The sequence below is a fragment of the Notamacropus eugenii genome, chromosome 5, assembly GCF_028372415.1.
Source record: "Notamacropus eugenii isolate mMacEug1 chromosome 5, mMacEug1.pri_v2, whole genome shotgun sequence".
In the NCBI taxonomy this organism is placed as follows: Eukaryota; Metazoa; Chordata; class Mammalia; order Diprotodontia; family Macropodidae; genus Notamacropus; species Notamacropus eugenii.
This window is the reverse complement of record NC_092876.1, coordinates 147330594-147352066: the sequence shown is the minus strand read 5'-3', so window position 1 is coordinate 147352066 and position 21473 is coordinate 147330594. Positions and strand designations below refer to the sequence as shown.

Genomic DNA, 21473 nt, shown 5'->3' with positions numbered 1-21473 from the left:
TACAATAAATAAAATAATCCCTTCTCAGAAGTAGGTTACATTTTAAAGGGGGAGACAACAAGGTCATATAAAAATATTAATACAAATAAAATAAGTATTTGTTGGTGTTCAGTCATTTCAGTTGCATCTGACTCTTGATGACCCTATTTGGGGCTTTCCAGGCAGAGATACTGAAATGATTTTCCATGTCCTTCTCCAGCTCATTTTACAGATGAGGAAACTGAGGCAAATAGGGTTGAGTGACTTGCTTAGGGTCAGGTAGCTAGAAAATGTCTGAGGCCAGATTTAAACCCAGGTCTTCCTGACTCCAGGTCCAGTGCTCCATCCACCTAGCTATAGAAATACAAATAAAAAGTCGCTCAATACAAGAGATAATAAACACAAAGAAATGGCATGAGATACTTTGTCAAATCCTTTGTTAAAATCTAGATTGTAACAGTGCAACAATAATGATGATGACAACTAGCATTTATACAGTGCTTTAAGTTTTGCAAGTACTTTACAAAGATTCTTTCATTTTACCCTCAAAAGAACCTTGGAAGGTAGGTTTACAGATGAGAGGGGTTAAATGACTTTCCTAGAGTCACACAGCTAAATAAGGGTCTGAGGTCAAAATCTGAACTCAGGATTTCCTGACTCTTGGCCCAGCATTCTAAACTGTATCTACAGTATATCATTCTCCTGATAATCTATTAATCCTGTCAAAAAAAAGTAATGACATGCCCTATTCTTGATGAAACCAGCAAACTCTCTGTGATCACGATTTCTTTAGTCTGTCAGAAATTCTGAATAAGGAACAATAAATGAAAAAAAAGCATTTTTAGTTTAAGGATTCAAACTAGAAAGGCATTTATTCTTCCCGATATAGCATTCATTTTCTGATGTGCAAAGTAACCAGGAGGTACATTCATTAACTCTCTCAAGACACTGGATTCCAATGTCATATATTACCAAAGGTTGAAGGATTATGACCTCCATCATCCCATGAGGACAAATTACCATGTTTCCAGGTCACAGTTTCCAGACTCACCCCCTCCTTGATGTTCACACCAATCCCCATCAACTAGAAAAACATAAAAGAGGGCAGATGACCCTCCAGGATACCCAGGAATCATTCACTTGACTTCTGGGATTATCTACTGTTATATTAGCACCAGTCTATACAAAAGTATTTTAGCAAGTTTAGGACAATACCACTAGATATCACTATAGGTAATGGAGATACTTATCATGTTCCTTTGATTTAAAAAAATCCTTATAATTTTCTATGTGGAAAAAATGTGGTTGCCCCAGAAATTATCTGTATTTCTTAAGACTAAGCAATAGGAAGGGAAAAATATAGTTCATATGGCACTTTCTGATGATTTTTTGAAGGAAGAAATTGTCAAGAATATGTGTATGGAACAGAGAATGATCTAGAAATGGGAGAACACAAGTAATTTAGTTAAATGTCTTCATTGCTAAGATGTTTAGGAAATGGTCTTGTCACTGGTTTCAAATAGTATTTGTTCTTCATCCCATTAAAATGTGGCCATAGCATTTCCATATTCCTAGTAGGTCTTACCCTTTTGTTTTGTCGGCCTTTCTAATCCTTGACACTGCCTCACTCCTATAAAAACAATCTTATTGTTCTCTGCCTTTTTAGATGGTGAAGCTTTCCCGTTTTTTATCTGAGCTCAAAGCACTTTTTCACAGCCCCATAGCATCTTTGTGAGGTACTCATCAAGAAAGAAATTAGCATTTTACAGTGAAATGTATAAGCAAGTTATACAAGGTCACCAAGTTCATAGGATCTGTATGCTGCAAGTGCCCCTAAATATTCAGCGATGTCTAAGACAATTAGTCCTTTTGTTCAGAGCACTGTGCTAATGAGGGCAAGGTCATGGGCTTGATCTTCTCATGGGACAATCAAATCATCTTTTATGTGATCTCAGATTGTACTCCTGGGCATATCTAGACATCTCATAATGCTGCTGTCAATCACGACAGAGACCAGTAAGAGATTGTACTTGACTCAAAATCCAGGATCATTGGAAGAAAACTACTCAAAATTCATAATTTATTAAACTTGGGTCAGAAAGACCAAGGAAGATATTCTGGAGTTTGTTAAAAGGCCCTTGAGTTTATGGAAATTGTCAAGAAACAGCAAATAGCTATTATCCACTTAGGATATTCTGAGAGAGAGAGCCTGGCATAATGAAAAGAGGTCTGGCCTGGAATAAGAAAGACTGGTTCAAGTCTTTTTCTCTAACAAATGTGAGCTGTATGAACATAGACAGGGCACTTAGTTCTCAGTGCTCAAGGCCACTGTTGAAGACTATAAATAACAGATGAAATTTGGGAAAACCCCATGCCTGTGAATTTTTCATACTCATATAACTAGCATTAGTCCTGTAAAGCCCTTCACATTCTCAATCCAGCCCATCTTTGAAGAGGGTTCAAGTTACCCTCCTTCATACAATCTCTTTTGCAGCCAAACTGGCCAATTTGCTGTTCTGCACACATTCCATCTCCTCCCTACATGCCTTTGCAGAGGCTGTTCCCACACTTAGAATGCTCTTTTTCAGATCCACTTCTTAGACCACTTTGCTCCATTCAAGCCTGTGCCTAAGTGCTAACTCCTACGCAACTGTTTTCCAGATTCCCCAGTTATTTTATTCCTCCCTGTATCCAGTTACTTCTTGTTTACTTTGCAAATGGTATATTTTGTATGTTATCTATTGTGTTCCTCACCCACCCACCCACTCACTCAGTAGAACATGAATTCCTTGAAGACATGTTTTATTTTTTGCTTTTGTATCCCTAGGGGAGTAGAGACTGGCATATAGTATACACTTAATAAGCTGAATTGGCTTGAAATGGGGAGAGGGGAAGCACTCACCTTAAATGAATCTTAAAGATTCTTCATTTTGTAAGAGTATTCTTTACTTTATTAAAGAATTCACTAAATACTCCTTTAAAATGATAAGCATTCGCAGTGCATTTAAAATATGATATACTACCTAGACAGGGCTATGAATCAAGACATTCAATAAGTATTTTTGTTGGCTATTGATTGAACTAATTTGTTTGCCAGAGAATACCTATCATGGCAAAATAGAAAGAATTCTGGATTGGGAGTTAGGAGAGCTGGTTTAAATCCCAGTTCTAGTGCTGGCTTCTACCAATGTAAATCTATCTCCTATAAAATGAGGGGGTTATACTCTAAGGGTCCCTCAAGCTCTAACGATTAATTATGACATATAAAGGGGCTTTATTTGTCTAGTACAGAGATGACAAACATGCAGCCCCCTGCAGTCTACAACTCCGAGTCCCAACCTGAAACCAGATTAAAATATAATTGGGGAATCTTTAACAAAATGAATAGAAATAAAATAAAGCAAAGGTGGTTTTCTAAGTCAATATGAGATCTGTATGCCCTTTTCCAATTTATTTCACAGAACTGGTCTAGTATAACTGGGGAATTCACTATTCTGCAGGAATCTATGACGTGGCAAAAGCAGGCTGAAAAACTGAGGCTGAAAGTCAGGAAAGAGCATTGCGGTCAGGATTCTGTAGCTAATTCATTTAAACAATGCAGTAATTTCATTAAGTGCCTACTGTGTGCCAAGTACCAACTAGTCATATGACTTTGGACGAGTCATTTAACTTCCATGAGGCTCCATTTCCTCATCTGTAAGAAGAGGAGTTTGAAATAATGATGAATCTGTAAAGTCCATTTCAGATATTAAAAAAATTAAAAAGCCAAGATAATTTCTAGTATAGGATTAGGGGTAGGGACTGGATCTGTGATTTTATTTCAGATAATTGTAAATGAACCCTCCATATTTTAAAAGTTTATTTTAATCATTCTAAAAGAAAAAAATCAAAATATATTACATGCTTCCTTGTCCTAATAAATGGAGAATATAGAATGCTATTTATCCTTTAGTGGTTCAAAATTATTGTAAATATCTATTATTGTACTATATAGTGATCGTTCAAAGACTAGTGAAGTATATAGAGCATAATACTGATTCTTAGCTGAGATTCCTAAAATCACTGAAATAGTTGATTTTGTCATTCCCCTCTTAGGAATTTTCCTTTAGAGGTAGACACTTTTTGTCCCTATTCTAAATGTCCTCAAATTTCTTTATCGAACCCTGTATCTTACCTTGAGTAAGCATTTCTACATTCAACTACCATATCATTCCATGAGAATTTTTGTCAATGGGTACTTTTTTGTCCATCTCCTCAGGACCACTAACCTTTTTCCATCTCAGCTGTTTACTTTCTTCATCTTTGATGGTAATTGATGACAGAGTTTAAGGCTTCTCCCTCGCCAGTCACAAAATATTATGTGTAAAATTAAGTCAGGTATCTTCTTGAGAAGATATGCTTGACGGTGGGACTAGTCCCTCTATACCTCCCATATTGACTAAATTGCTAAGCTTTATGAGAGTTATTTTTCTTGGTTTTAAATGCTTTATTGCTTGCTTCCAGATTGCTTTTCATTTAATTTGGAAGGTTAAGATTATCTGAATGCTTATGGCCAAATTATAATAGCTCACACTTGTATGGTGCTTTGTGATTATAAAACTACATTCCCATGTTATAAGTGGGACTCCTGGACTCAGAAAGGTTAAGTGATTTGTCTAGAGCCACACAGCAAGCTAGTAAGTGACAGATCAATGGTTTGAATCCAAATCTTCTGACTTCTAATCCAGTGTCTCAGATGCATTGTTTCATATATAGAGTCATTGAATTTTAGAATTAGGAAACCTTACAGATTATTTTATCCAATCCTTTTCACAAAGGAACTGAATACTAAGTTTCAATAGCTTTCTCTGTTGGAGTTTTGTGTTACCTTTCTTGCTTCTTGGGTTATAGTGAAGATAATCCAAACATAATGGTCCATAGAAGACAGAAGTAATTCTACAAGAATGCACCACAAAGTCATTTAGAGTAAAGAACAAACAAACAAAAACAAAAAAGAAGCCCCAATATTTTTAGATAGATGAAAATACATTGAGTTGCATTCACATTTTATTTCATAATTAGTAGATCATATTTAAATGATGATCGTGTGTGTGTGTGTGTGTGTGTGTGTGTGTGTGTGTGTGTGTGTGTGTATGGAGAGCTCCTTCAGCTGTGTTCTTCCCTTTTTGGTAAATTCATCTCTTTATTTTTACAGTTTAAAGAAACTTCTGCCCAAAGTAATTGGCAAGTGATTATTTTAAGAAGATTCAGTATAGCAGCTGGGAAGTCATTAACGCCACAATGAAGCACTTCTTGAGGTAAGTTTTTTTTTTTTTAACTTAATGGCACATCCTGGTGCCCCCAAGTTACTATGATCTAACCTCCAGGTCACTCAGTATTTTAAGTTAAATGATATTGTATTTTTTGAGAAATGCTGTTTTTATCACTGTTGTACAGTACTGCACCTTAATTCTATTTTAACTCTATAAGGAATTTTTGTAGATAAAAAGAGAGGCAGAAGGAACAGAAACTACAAACACGAAGAAACAAGAGAGTAAAACCTCAACCCTGCGCATGTCCCCTATTTCATAGAAGATGGCACTCTGGAAATTAGTGGTGGAAAGATTTAGCATTGTTCAAATCAGTGAAATTTTATGTTAAATGCTTTTTCCTGAATTAAGCAATTTAAAATATCACAAATTTAGGCTTTGTACTTACTAGATAGCCTATTTAGGCTCCCGTTCCTTTTCAGTTAAAAGATTTTCTTGGTGTCTTCTTATTCTGCAGTTACTTCTGTTCAATTCTGCAAATATTTGCAAATCAGCCAACATTTATGGAGGACTACTATGTACAAAGCAAAGGATTGGGCATTGGAGGAAATGAAAGATGGGGGAGTTTACACAGATGTTTGTAATATAGATTATTATATAGGTGTTCCAAAAGTCTTAGTGCAGTTTTTTTTAATGGCTAAAACTATACTTCTACTAAGCTTAAAGCTTGACATTAAAGCTTAAAACTGCACTAAAATTTTTGGGACACTTCGTATAATAGATACAGTTGTGTTTGTCCTTCGTTTTCAAAGAAGACCATGACATCAGAGAAATGATGACATGACTTGCACTTGACTTTGTTTTGAGTGAGGGCGGGCTGTGCAGGTCACCAGCCTCACTTTCTCCTCCTCAGTCATCTGGATCTAGTATGACTGGAGACGACCCAGGATGCACTGGGAGACCTTGACCTTTTTAGGCTAAGGCCTTTTCAGGTACTCACTTAGAGGGAGGTAACACCCTTTCCGAGTGAGAAAGTAGTCAGGGAATGGCCCTTTTAATGAGCAAAAGAAAAAAAATAACTAAATCAAGCTGGGAGGGAAAGAGAAACTGTTTCTATTGATAATCAGCCTAAGCCATTAAGTGGAGCTTGGGCAGGGACCTATTGTTGTACAATCCATGGGCTTCAGAGTGCATTGTCTTTCTTTCTTTTGGTCTTGTCTTTCCCAAATCTCTCATAATATAGAAAATCAACAATATTAAGGTTTTTATCGGAGGCTATTACACATTTTTTAAAAAAATAAAAAACAAATTGTAAAATTCAGTTAACCCTTGCTTTCCACAATTCAAGTTTACTCTCACATTTCTACTTAATCTATCTTTAAGTCACTGATTATCCTTTGTATGGGGCACATTAACCTAATACATACTAAAAAGAAAACAGTTTACCTGGATAGGCACAATGTAGAAGAGCTACTGATTTACCACTAGGAGCTGCACACATATCCAAAATTCTTTCCCTATTTTGTAGTTCCAGAGCCAACACTGGGAGAAGGAAGGCAGCATTTAGAAGATAATATCTTTTAAGTTTATGAAATTTATGTCTCTCTGAAGCTATTTGTTGAGGAATTCTACTAATTTAGCATATCAGTGATTTAGGACAGTAGGGAAAATAGCCTTGAAGAAGTGTGTAATGTCTCTTCAGGTGTAAATCCTTCTCCGGTTGAAAAGTATAGTTGAATCTATTAAAAAGGACTGCATGTTGCCAGTATGCTGATGCTAAGATGTCCCTTACTGTAATTATTGGTCTACCTGAAAACCATGATCAAAAAAAAGAGCCTAGTCATCATCTTCCAAGAAATGATCAAGGGAAACTGCCCTGATATTCTAGAACCAGAGAGTAAAATAGAAATGAAAAGAATCCACTGATTGCCTCTTGAAAGAAGAAAAGGAAAGACAACTCCTGGGAATGTTGCAGCCAAATTCTAGAGTTTCCAGGTTAAGGAGAAAATATTGGAAGCAGCCAGAAAGGAATAATTCAAGAACTGTGGAAACGTAATCAAGATAACACAACATCTAGCAGCTTCTACGCTAAGGGATGGAAGGACTTGGAATATGATATTCCAGAAGTCAAACAAGCCAGAACTAAAATTAAGTATTACCCACCCAGCAAAACTGAGTATAATACTTCAGGGAAAAAATGGAATTTCAATGAAATAGAGGACTTCCAAGCATTCTTGTTGAAAAGACCAGAGGTGAATAGAAAATTTGACTTTCAAATATAAGAATCAAGAGAAATATGAAAAAAATACAACAAAGTGCTATCTTTATTAGCTCTAAAGAGGAAGGTTGTTATTTATTGAGGAGCTCAGGGAAGACTGTGTAGCAGCATGGGAAATGTTCAGGAGACAAAGAATTATATATTAGACTTGGGTGCTTTCACTTTGTTGAAAGGAATAATATGAAATAAAGCTCAAAAGGTATTATGGTCCCAAATTATGGAGAGCTTTGAATTCCAGGCAACCTGGAGGTCAGTAGAAGTCCCCTGAAAATCTTTGAGAAGAGAAATAACATGAAAAGATTTGTGTCAGTGAAAGTTTATTGTAGTAGTGATTTGGGTTGGAAAGAGTGGAGAAAGGAGACATGAAGATCTGATAGAATAATAATGATATCTATTAGGTTGCTGACTTTGGGAAATGAGAAGAGAGAATGGATGAGAGAAGTTGTGAAAACAGAATTGACAAAATATGATTGGATATAAAAGTTAAGAGAAAAGAAAGATTCGAAAATAAGTTAGGACTGTAGGATAACCAATGAATAGCGACACAGACAGAAATAGTAAAATCAGAGGGAAGAATGAGTTTGGGGAAAAGGTAAGAAGCTTTATTTGGGACAGTGTCGAATTTTTAAAATTTTTAACTTAAGCCAGGAGGGGAACAAAGGTTGCTCCTTCTCAAAATGGCAGCCCCAAAGGAACTCATCAATATACCTGTTATCTCCCCCAATAACATATAAATTCCTTTATGCCCCCCCAGTTCTGAACTTAAGCAACAATAAGTAGCATTGCCATACATGTAACAGAACACAAAAAGAGGATGCTCTATGAAATTGTGAATCTAAGTAATTTGCTTTTTTAAAAAATATGTCATAAATTGTACATACAGTATTACTTTCAAAACTCTTGTTTGTCTCTGTGTCCTTTTGAATTTCTTTCTGTGCTCTTTTGTGTATTTTAGAAAATATTTCATTGTCCCTTTTTATTTGGGTATTATCATTGATAAACTCTCTCCCTGCTCCCAATTAAAAATTTAGAAAAAGATTTTTTAAAATCCTTGTAAGAAAAAGGCATAGACAGGGGAAATTCAAAATCACACAATGACCATGTCCAAAAATGTATATCTTTTCTCTTTGTGGAAGTAGATAATATGCTTCATCAGAGGTCCTCTGAAGAAATGGTTGGTCATTGCTTTGATCATAGTTCTTAAATCTTTTAAAGTTGCTTTTTACAACATTGCTGTCCTTGGATAAATTGTTCACCTACTTCTGCTCCCTTTGCTCTGTGTCCATTCTTAATATCCAAGATTCTCTGAAAAGTCTCTTTCATAATTCTTTATGGTGCAATAGTAATCTCTTACATTCATATATCACAATTTGTACAGCTATTTCATAGATGTCTAAGAGTCAATCTTAGACAATTCCTTAGATTCTATTTTTCTCCTTTATCTTATTTTAATTTCCCCTTTATGATCAGAAAGTTTGTTTTGCTTGTGACCAATATTATAAGGATGTTTCATGTTTCTATACCAAGTTGCGAGTGCGTGTATTTAACATTCCTTTGTCCATTTCAGATCATTTCAGATTGCCCCCATACAATTCCTCTAATTTTGTATACATTTCCTCTCATTCTTCTTATAGGATATATATCAAATTCCACCCTCTTCTTCCTCTTTTTCCATACTTGTGTATTCCTTTTTTCCATCACTTTTCTTTAGCCTCTTCAAAGCCTCAGGACCTCTGGTTTTTGTATTTAATTCCCTTGATCCCCTTTAAAGATATTAAGGTTCTGAAGAGTCACTTGGTTCTTTCCCCTCTTTGGAATGTTAGCAATACATCATCATATGGTGCCTTCCTATTGCTCAAATACCTTTACCTTTCTAGGTTTCTCAAGACTTTTGTGTTTCTGTTTCAAAGTTTTTATTCAGTACTGGCTTTTCAACAGAAATACGCAGAAGTTCTCCTTTCCTTTAAAAGTTCATTTTTCCCCTGTAGGATTATACTCTACTTTTGTAAGCCTGTATTTTTTGCCTTTTGGAATATTGTATTCCGAGATCTCTTCTGTTCTTTCATAAAAGCTGACAAGTCTTATGTGATCATGACACTGGTGCCTTGGCACATGAACTTCTTTCTGGATGCTTTCAATATGTTTTCTTTGACGCGTGTGCTCTGGACATCCCTGGGATTTTTCCTTTTAGTGTTCCTTTCAGGAGGTGATGGGTGATTCTGTCTTCATTTTGTCCTCTGGTGCTAATGGATCTCCTTAGTTTTTATTCATGATTTCTTGAAATGTGATGCCAAAGCCTTATTTTTTTAAAAAAATCATGATTTTCAGGGAGATCAATGATTTTTAAATTATTCCTCTTTGAAAACAAGAGCTGTTTTCCATCTCTGTTATTTTTGATATCAGATATTTTACGTTTTCTTTTATCATTTTCAATCTTTTGACTTTGTTCTAATATTTCTTGTTGTCTCATGGTGTCTGATTTCTGATTGATCTATTCTAGTTTTCAAAGAGTCCATTTCTCAGGTGAGATTTACCACTTTCTCCTTTCAATTCTTTCCTACAGTACTCTTATTTCATCTTTTATATTTTGCTTCCTTTCTTTTAGGAATTTATATAGAACTTGTGTAAAGTCCATTTTTTTTCCTATGAATCTAAATTAGCAATTCTTATAAAATTATTTGTTCCTTCTTTCAGGGGATCTTTAGATTTACTTTTTTTTTTTTTTAACACTGGCTGGTCTTTTCTTCGTTTTGCTTATATCTCCAGCTTTAGCTACTGAAATAAAGCTTTGCGCCAGGGCCATGGTGCCCTTTTAGTGGAGTGGTTTACCCTGCTTGATTTTTGCCTTGGGTCACCTAGATTTCTGTACTGACCCTACACCTCATGAGAAAAGGCCTGTGTGTATCTTCGAGGTTCAGAGTGCTCAACCTTCAGGGTGTTCTCTGGAGTCTCGGGATAGACTGTTAGGGACCTCACAATCCAGTGTGTCCTAGAGTGAGTGCTACATGATGCAGTAGCCACTAGTATGCCCCAAATCTTTCCAGGTCGCCACCCTGGGGCTTTCTTGGGGAAGCTCTCTGATCTTTCTGCCTCTAGACTCAGGGTCTTGTAGGTTGTATGTGTGGATTTCTTGAATATATTCAGTCTGTTGTAAGCCAGTATTTTGCTAGAATAGGTACATGGAAAGTGATTGATCTGATGTGTCTCCCATTCTGGTAGCTATCTTGCTCTGAATTACATGGTTTGGTTTAAGGTTTTAGTGTAGCATCCAGGAGTGAGCTTGAAGCATAAATGGGCATGTATGTCAGTAGCTCAGAAGAGAAGCCAGGACTATAGATATAGATTTGAAAGTCACAAAGATGGTAGTTGAAGCTGAAGGAGTGAATGAAATTGTCAAGGGGAAAAATGTGGAAGATGGAAGACAAGAGGGTAAAGGTAAGATCCTTAGGAAAACACCTAAATTAAGGAACTGAGAAGAGACTGAAAAGCCATCATGAGGTTCAAAGGAGTGGTTAAAAAGGTTAGCAGGAAGATCAATCCAGTATGGTGCCACTGCAACTGAGGAGTGAATATCCAATTAATAGAAGATTAGTGTCAGTGATGTCAAAAGCTGAAGAGAGGCCTAAGAGAATGGCTGCCCATTTATAAAAAATATTAAGATGAGTTTGGGAAGATTCAAAGGATAAATAATAAAATATAGGTCTTCAAGGAACTTATACCAGAGTAGGAGAAATTACACACACACACACACACACACACACACACACACACACACACACATAACTACAATATAAATGGAGCATAAGTGCATAAGAAAAATACAAACAAAATTCTCTGTAGGGCTTGAGGAAGGAATGATTATTGCCCAATGGGAGAATTCAAGAAACCTTTTTGGCGGTTGTACCATTTGAGCTGGGCTTTGGAAAATAGCATTCAACAGCAATGGCATGGGGTTGGAGAGCAAGAGGGATGAGATAAGACAGCATACTAGATGTAAGGAACACAATTACTTATTTGGAAACTGAATCACTAAAATATTGCTGATTTTTTATCCATAGTTCAACTCCTTCTTTGCACATAGTAGGTCCTCAAAAAGAATGTGTTGACTGATTGATGGATTGATTCATTCATCTTGCTTTCAAAAAAATGTGTATAGACCTTTGGAGGCAAACCTTTTTGATCCATTGATTCTGCTTGCATTTTCTCATGTCTAAATCTTTTAGAAGAATTTCCTATCATAACCCAGATTATTGATGATCTTGATCTAGGCATAGAACTGTAAGATAGAAAATAGAAGAAGAAATGTAAGACTCCTGAACACAACATACAGTTTGCTTCCTTGACCTGCTTAGGTTTCTCTAGTTAAGCACCTGAGATGACCTCAATTATTTTAGGAAATATTATTTCAATAACTTCTATTTAGGATTCTTTTCCCTCTTTGTTACAATTCCTTCATGTTTGTTTCTTCATGTTATGCCTCTTTGGAGTCCTCAGCATTCATTGGTTTTTGCTGTGAAGATGTCTCTTGGATATGTTTATAAAATCTTAGAATTATGGAACCCCTTGTGATGTCATTTATTCAATAGGCTTATAGAGTTTTTCTTATACAGAATATGTCTCAATCTGATTATGTCCGCTGTGGAAAAAAAAAGATTTTTACAAAATGATCATGAATATGTGATAGAATAGAACATGCCCTGACATGCTCTTTGGTTGCTATGGTAATTGTTCCAGATGGTTTTTATATTAATAAAAATTTGATATTTTTGAATTCTTTCTAAATGTTAGCCTAGTCCTTTCCTATGGCAATATCAAGTTAATAAAAAGCTTTAGTGTCTGAAGATGGAGCTCAGAAATAAATTCAGGACCTTCAGTAGAGTGTATGACAAACCTTAATTTTTTTTCCTCTGGAGTTGTTTGGTTTTTATTTTCTTTTAAAACTCAGCCACCTTGAAATCAACTTACTTGTGAGCAAAAGTTGTAAAGTGGTTTCTGGCATCATCACTGCACAGCCTGCTGTGTGCCAGAGGAAATTTCACAAAACCGAAAGGTCACAGCTGTGTCCAGCACCATTAAGTTGGCCAACCAATAAACATTTATTAGATGCCTACTGTGTGCCAGGAATGGTGCCAAGCTAAGTGCTGGAAATGATATTAAACTTTTTTTTCTTCACACAGTTGTCTTCTTTTTGCATCCCAAATTGTGGATTTCTTACTTTTAACTTACTCTTTACCCCATAGTACTTTCAGATTGGCAAAACACTTCATATTCCTTATCAGACTTGATTCTCAACATATTTCTGTGAGGCAGATGTCATTTTAGAGATGAGAAAACAGGCTGAAAGAAGTAAGGGCATTTATTTGTTCAGGGCCATTGTGTGGTTAACATCTAAAGTAAAATTTGAGTCCAGATTTTTCTCACTTGTATTCAGTGTTCTCTCTACTAAGGCGTACTGTGTCTAATATTGTGTTGTCATCAGTGTTTGTGTAGATTACTCCCTCTTTGCTTCCTTTGCAAGTTTAATAAACTTTGAGCCACCGGAGGAGAAGTGAGGCTAGTGATCTGATAGCCCTCACTCACTCAAAACAAAGTCAAGTGCAAGTCATGTCATCGTTTCTCCGATGGCATGGTCTTCTTCGGCAACAAAGGACGAACACAGTCCTGACACAACTGGCCGAATGGGGACCCAGCTAGTTGGGTAATTCAGCTCCTCCTCTCCTGTCTGCCTCCCCCTCCCCTTTCTTCTCCTCTTCAAAGGAAGGTAAATTTGGATGGCCAAAAGATGCCCAGTTCACTTGGGTTTTACTGGCCAGCTTCCTTCCCTTCCCTTCTCCCTTCCCTTCTCTTTCCCCTCCTCCTTTCCCCCTCCCCCTCTCCCTCCCCTTCCCTCACCTTACCTTTCTTTACCTTTTTTCTGTCCTGCCCTTTTCCAAAACCTTAAACCTCCTGTGCTTAGAAGCTGGAAAGCCAAAGGGCCCCTTTCTAAGGGCTCTTCTTGCTGTTTCTCTTCCAGTCTGATGTCTTTCTTTTTCTTGGCCTCATTAAAGGGTCCATGCCCTGGCTACTTCTTAAACAGGCCTATTCAATGAACGAGCGTTACCTCACCCTAAGTGAGTACCTGCAAAGACCTTGGCCTAAAGGACCCAAGGTCTCCCAGTGCATCCTGGGTCATCTCCAGTCATCCTGATGAATATCTGGCCACTGGATTCAGATGGCTTTGGAGGAGAAAGAGGCTGGTGACCTGCACAGTCCTCACTCACTCAAAACAAAGTCAAGTGTAAGTCGTGTCATCATTTCTCTGATGGCATGGTCTTCTTCAGCAACGAAGGATGAACACAAACTTTGAGCCAGGTATGGTGGCACACTCATAACCCCTGCTACTGGGAGAGGATGAGGTTGAGGAATCATTTAAGCATGGGAATTATAAGCTGTAGCAAGGCTAAGTCAGTCAAGTGTCTGCACTGAAACACCCACCAATATGGGGATCCTCACCCTCCAGAACAGGGGAATGGCAGGCTACCTAAGGAATGATGAGCCTGCCCAGGTTGGAGCAGGTAAAAAACTGGTTAATAGTGGGATTGGAACACAAATAGCCTTACATTTCCAGCCTGGGCAAGATAGGAAAACCTAGCCTCAAGAATAAATAATTAAATCAACCTTGAATATGCCATGTATTTTCACATCACAAATAATAAAGGAAATTTAATTTCATCCATAGAGTAGAAAGGATTACCATTCTGGTAGGGGAGTGGGTGGAACCAATTGAGATACTTTTCAACTCTTAGTTTCTATTGCTGAATTGAAAAGATTCACGGCTGTTCCTTAGCAGGAGACCACAGTATATTTGAACCAATTAGAATGCAATGATTTAATCTTGGCACAGTGAACGGACATCCATCATTGTGATAACTCTGTTTTCCAGTAGGAAGAATGATGAGCTCATTTCATCCTTAGCCATTTTTTTCCTTTTATCTTGAAACTGGTTATTTGTTTAAAAACACAGAGCAAGAAAAACAGGTGAACATAATAAGCAAAATATTTTGGCATTTGTAGAGAATTGATAAAATGGTAAAAGGACCTAAATTTAGACATTGCTGTTGAAGCCTAAACTAAAAGCACATCAATGTATTCAGTGTTTAAACCTTTGATGCTCACAAAGATGCAACATTGCATACTGGAAAGCTGAACTTGGGTTCCATGAGCAACTGGTTTCAACTCTCACCTTTCACATTAACTAGATGAGTGACCATTTCATCCCAACTGAGACTTTTCTAAGCTGTAAAATGGAATTGATATCTAAATCTACTCAAGACTAAAGGGGGTTTTTTGACTCTAAAATGAAGTGATATAAAGCACTTTGCAAATCCCAAAGTGTCATATAAATACTACCTGTTTATAGGTATTGACTTATTGAGGTAGGAAGACACCTGAATGTATACAGCTGTGTATGTTTATATGGGATACCAAAAGAGATAGGGACTGACCCTACAAATCCAGGTCAGCATCTTCTCCACAACTTACAGCCTCAGAGTTGCCTAAGATATAGAAAGCTTAAGTGACTTCCCAGGTTTATAAAGCCAGTATGTATCAGCAGTTGGACTTGAATCTATTTCTTTCTAGTTCTGAGGCCACCCTCTATCCACTACTCCAAGACACCTCTCATGTATGCATCAATAAATATGTACAAATACATGCTATTGTTTTTGAAGCTCTAAAAATTTTAAGAAACAAGAACTGGTCATATGGCATTGATCTTACAGATCCTATTTAATAGGTTAATCTCTGTACCCTACAAGGGTAGCTAGGTGGTACAGTAAGTAGATAAGAGTGCTGGGCCTGAAGTCAGGAAGACTCATCTTCCTGAGTTCAAATCTGATCTCAGACACTTACTAGCTGTGTGATCCTGGGCAAGTCACTTAACCCTATTTGTCTCAGTTTCCTCATCTGTAAAATGAACTGGAGAAGGAAAGGCCAACACTGCTTTAGCTTTGTGAACAATAAAGCATTATTTTTGATTCATAGGAAGCTTGTCGTCAATCATTCAATGATCAACTGCATTTGTTAAACGCTTACTATATACTGGGCATTGTGCTAAATACTAGAAATGCAAAAAAAAAAAAAAAGCCAAAATGTTCCCTGTACTCAAGGAGCTTATATTCTAATAAGAGAAATTATATGAAGTAGGACATATAAAATAAATATAGAATAGATGGGAAGTAACCTTAGTGGAGATGTCACCAGCAGATGGAGGGACCAGAAAGGGCTTCCTGGAGGATGTAGCATTTGAGCTGAGTTCTAAAGGAAGCCAGGAATTCTAAAAGCCAGAAATTGTAAGGGACAGCAGGTATGAGGAATAAAATCCTTAGGTCTTTCATATGTACCCCTCTCATGTTTTGCTTGTGCAGTTGATTATTTTTAAACTAAATAGGATTCCATATTTCATCCTGATTATATATCATTGTGTTAAATTTGACACGTTCTAGTCCATTTATCTTGTTGGATCCGGATTCCATTATCCAAAGTGTTAACTTTCCTTTCTCATTTTGTGTCACTTGGGAATTTGATAAGGACATCTGACTTCGAAGACTTCATCTAAGTCCGTTGATAACAGTATTTGGGCAGAACAAGAAAGAGACTAGGTCCCTGTGGCACATCCCTAGAAATATGCCAGGATGCTGACATCAATCCGTTAATAAACAGTCTTTGGGTTCAATCATTCAACCAGTTTTGAATTCATCTCACTCTTCTATAATTCAGTTCACATTTATCTATTAGGGTATTCAAAAACTTTGTCATATGCTTTGCTGAAATCACGATGTGCCATGGCTGTAATAAGCCCTTGATTTTCCGGTAACCCTGCCAAAAAAGGAACTGAGGTTCATCTGGCCTAACTTCTTAGTAAAGCTGTTCTGACTCCTAGTGACCATTGCTTTCTAAGCATTTATAAGTGCTCCATTTAGCAATTTGATGTAGAATTGTTCTATATTTGAATGTCAAGCTCACTGGTCAATGATTTACTGAATCCATCTTCTTACTGCAGATGTATTATCACTACAATAATGGAAGAGTTAAGAAATGGTAGTGGTTTTATATTTTCTATGACCTAATTCAAGATACTTTAAAAATATCTTATACTAACTATAAAGCTCATGACAGAAGTGACTGTGACATGGTCTTCTTTGCATTATCTAATACAAAATTAGTTTTCACTAACCCTTCTTATATTTATTTCCCAGCATTAAAGTAATAAAACTTTGGAGGAAAGATGATAGATCTCATAAACTTTAAACGAATAACTTCCATAAACCTTAAAATTTAGATCTAGCAAAATATCTTCCATAGTGCCAAATATAATTACTGACTAGAAAGGTATTCCCTTGGAAAAAAAAACACTATATTTCTCCCTAAGGGAAAAGAAGAAGCATCTATATTTAATAAAAATGTGTTGAATGAATTTATTGGAATTGAACTGAAGGTTGCTTTAATATATTCCGATTTAGTACAAACAGAAAAATGCTAACTTTTAAAATTGCAATTTGGGGAGCACATTAGGTAAGTATATTTTGATCACCCAAGCTAACATTTGTCATGTTACCATAGTCTGGCAATCAGTGCAGGAAAAGGGAAGAAATGGGATGGAGGAGGAGAATGTGTGGATTTAGAAAAGGGAATGTTTCTGACCTTCACAAGGGTCTGGGTCTTTCATCCTTATGTTCTAACAGAGTCATAGAATGACCTTATAGGAACTCCAGCAGTATGTGATATATTCTTTTGTTACAATTCCAAGGCTTTAATTCTAAAATAGGTGTAGTAATGTAGATGGTTTCACACTATCCTCAATTAAACAATTCTGGAATATATAACCTGACCTTTCCCAGGCCCATTTCCTAAATTTCTTCTATTGTCTTTGGAGCTCATTCCTGCTATTCCTTCTGTACAGTAAGTGACTTGTGCATGTTTACATAAATCATTAATGTCTAAGCCAGAACCACCTGAACTTTTTACTTTCCCATGCTAGCACTCTGACTTCTAAATTTTAATAGAAATTTTCTACATTTAAAAGTTTGGTGAAATAGATTCCTCTTCCTTGCCCATGGGAGAAGATGCTCCCCTTTGCCAGGAGGCACTGCCTAGGGCTCTGTTTAGAGACTCATGCATAGTCTTCTAGCATCTTTCCTCACAAGGAAACCTCATTAGAGTCAGTGCACTGGGCCAGACTCACACTGGAGCAGGAGTTCATGCTGAGTTGCCAGCATCTCTTAATGAAAAGCTTAAATGGAAGACAGCTTCCCTGTAACTAAAATAACATGGTGGTTTCAGAACACTGTATGAGACAATGAAGGCCCTGGGGAGTGTGAGATTTCCTCTTGCCCCCTATACACAGAGTGATTTCATTGTGGAAACTCGTGGTTATGGAAACAAAATGAAAATTCCTTATTGTTATATGCATTTTACCACATCTACATGTTGTTTCTGTAGTGTTAACCTTTCTCTTCAATAGTGTACTTTTTATTTATTACAGGTTTCTTCAAGCAACAGTTAATTTCCATTAGCGCATTTATTGAAACTGTTCAAAATAAGCCATTTTTCTCTTGATGTCGCAAAAGGCGATGTCACTCACCCACACATAAGGTGGAGGCGTAGTATTCCGTTACAGGTACCAGCACCTCCCTTTCCTCTCCCAGCCGCACCACCTCTGCACTTGCTATCAGTTCTGGCTTTTGCTCTCTTGTCCTTTTCAACAGACTCATTTCTACAGAATATGCTTTCTTAACTAAGCACCTTACAGAAGATTACCTTGTCTCTTATTTTGTAGCAGCCATGTGATCCATTTTGAATAATTTGCTTTGGGTAGCTATTCTAGGTACAAGCTGGAGGATGAATTTAAATAATAAGAAATGAACATCGTGATGACCATAGAGCCCTTCTGGGAACTCCTGAGAGAGGTATAAGTCATCTTCTTTACTGAGCTGCACCTTCTGAGAATATACAGCAGGAACAAAGAAAGCCATGCCGATAGAATTTGGCCTGGATTTTAAAAAATACATCGAATCAGACTCTGCTAATGCATAATTAGGGTCGATCCCTGAGGGATAGACAGTAATTCTTTTTTTTAATAACATTCTCCCAGTATTTAGAGCAGTAGTTTCGAAAAATTATTTTGTTTATAAGTAGGCAATGTGGATAGAAAAACACCTTTGGAATCAGGAAGGCCTGGATTTGTCTGTCTCTGTTACTGGTTGTGTTGTGTGATTTTGGGAAAAGTCATTTAATCATTCATGGCCTCAGGTAACTCTCATGACTCTCAGTAATTGCTGATCTCCACTGCTAGTGAGAGTTTCTTCACTAAGAGTGAACTCACAAGTTCAGACCTAAATATGTATAGCATGGCATAATACTGAGAGTACTTGGCGTCAAGAAGACCTGGGTTCATATCAAGCCTCTGATACTTTATGAGCCAGGAGCAAGGCACTTAATCTCTGTCTACCTTGGGCAACTTGTTGGAACCCACATACTTAACCATAGATTGGATGCACAATCTCAAAATTGCAAAACTTACTTATATCTTGACATATATTGAACCTGGCATGTTTTTGGTTTACAACTCACTTTGTATTCACCATCTTGTGAATGTGACAATCCTGTGGGTATAGGTTGTTTTATTCTAATTTTACAAATGAGGAAACTGAGGTCTAAAAAGTTGAAGTGGCTTACACAGATAGAAAAGAGCAGAGTTAGTTCAATCTCAGGCCTACACATTCAAAAAGTCCACTCCGCCACAGCAGCCTTCCCCCATATGTGGTTTTTATATGAGGATATAAGAGAGCTAAGCATTTTCTCCCTGGACATTGAGCACTTATTTCTAATCCTGGAATTACACAGAACATTTTGTGAAGTGAGAATCTTTCCATAGAACCAAGAAGCTTAAGTTTAGAACTGAGAAAAACAATTAAAGTCCCAAAGTGTACATATACACTTGTATATGTAATTTGTTTATATACAGACACATGTACATATCTATACATACACAGTACACACACATGCATGCGCATATATGTGTGTGCATGTATACTTGGACATACATACATATGCATGTGTTGTGCATGTATGTATGTGCCTGACTGATTAGACCAGAGCAATAAGGAAGGAAAGGAAATTTCTATTTATGCAGAACCTATCATGAGCCAGGTATTGTGTGTTAAGTACTTTTTATAAATTTTATTTCATTTGAATCTCACAACAAGTCTGGGAAGTGGGTGATGTTATTATCCTCATTTTATAGTTAGCACCTGAGGTAAACAGAAGTTAAGTGACTTGCCCAGGGTCACACAGCTAGTAAGTGTCTGAGGTCAAATTTGAACTCAGGTCTTTCTGCCTCCAAGCCCAGCACTCTGTCCACTGCATTAACTAGCAAGGGGCAGCTAGTTATCTCAAGTTTATTCTTAGAATGTGCAATCAGTGTATAGAGTAGAGGTAGGAGAAAAAAAGAACAGGGAGGTAAGTGAATGAAATCAACATTTATTGAGCACCTCCTACTAGATGTACAAGACATGTCTTTGGAGTTTCTGGTTGTATATGTGCCTTAAAAAATCCAGCTGGAGGGAATGTATGATTACAATGTAAAAAAAAAAATGCTTTTCTTCTAATGGCATTAGAAGAGTAAGCAGATTTGCTTTGCCTGTGATAAATGTCTTTGCCAAGATTAAGTGATCAATTCAAATTAAATGAACATAAGCATCTACAGTTAAGTAGGCACTGTGCTAGGTTCTAAGAAAAAAGAGGCAGAAATGAAATAGTCCTTGCCCTCAGGAAGCCCACACTCTGCTAGTTGAATACAACACAGATGCAAATAAATAAAGACAAGATAATTTCAGGAAAGAGTAAGCACCAATGGAAGGGAATCAGGAAAAGTGTTGAGTTGGAGACAGAGCCTGAGCTGAGCCTTGAAGGAAGCTAGAGATTTTCAGAAATGAGGAGGAAGCATATTTCAAGCAAGGGGAAAAGACCATGCAAAGCATGGAGATAAGAGATGAAATGATAAGTCTGGGACCTAGGTAGTGGGTCAGTTTCACAGGAACAATAGAATGCATCAAAAGAAATTACTTTTAAAATAAGTTTTATTGATAATCTTTTGTTTTTATTGTCACCTGGATTTCTCCTTGTATCTTTCTCCCTGCCATCTCCCAGAGGGTCATCACCAAAGGGAATAATTTGAAATAAGTCTGGAATGGTAGATGAGAACAAAACTTCAGAGGGCTTTCAATAGATGCATTTTTTCTTAGAAGATATTTACAGATTCTTGAGCAGGGGAGTGACTTTGTCAGACCTGGGTCTTGGGAATATTAATTTGGCAGCTCTGTTCAGAATGGGTTGGAAAGGGAAAGGAATAGCTGAAAATTGTGGAGCTCATTTAGGAAATTAATGAAATAAACCCAGGTGGAAAGTGATTAACTAGGGAAGTAGCTGTGTGAGTAAAGAGAAAGGAACTAAATATGAGAGGTTTGCATAGGTAATCTGAAACTTGGCAAGGTATTAGATATGGCAGTGGGGGAGAGGGAAAAAGAAGAAAGAGCTGAAAAAAAAAAACTGAGTGACTGAAAAGATAGTGGTGGTGTTCCTGACAGAAACAGGAAAATTTGGAGAATAGAATGGGCATGAGGGAAAATAAGAGTTTAATTTGGTTGTGTTGAGTTTAAGATACATATAGAATATCTATTTTGCAAATGCTTCCACAGGCAGCTGATATTGCATTACTAGGTTAATTATTAGAGAGATTAGGACTAAATGCGTCTTTTGAAAAGAAATGACAAGAGTGTGTAGGAAAAAGAGGGACAAAGACCAGGCCTATAGGGGACATCCATCCTTAACAGTAAGTAGGTGAGCCAGAAGAGGAGACCTTGGAGTGATCAGGACACTAGGAAGAAAATCAAGTAAAAGAAAAGTCACAGAAGCCAAGGAAGAAGATA

At 37.0% G+C, this 21473-nt stretch overlaps 1 protein-coding gene across 3 annotated transcripts in view; it reads left to right on the top strand.

The window, feature by feature from the left end:
- ELMOD1 (ELMO domain containing 1) overlaps positions 1-21473 on the top strand; it is a 70036-nt gene that overhangs the window by 18112 nt on the left and 30451 nt on the right. For 2 of the 3 annotated variants that reach the window (XM_072611201.1, XM_072611199.1), the window contains exon 2: positions 5174-5276. In XM_072611201.1, coding sequence (XP_072467302.1) covers positions 5260-5276 — 17 coding nt within the window. In that variant the 5' untranslated portion in view covers positions 5174-5259. Of the gene's footprint in view, positions 1-5173; positions 5277-18075; positions 18164-21473 lie in introns of those variants that run through there. The other variant, XM_072611200.1, reaches the window with a different exon arrangement.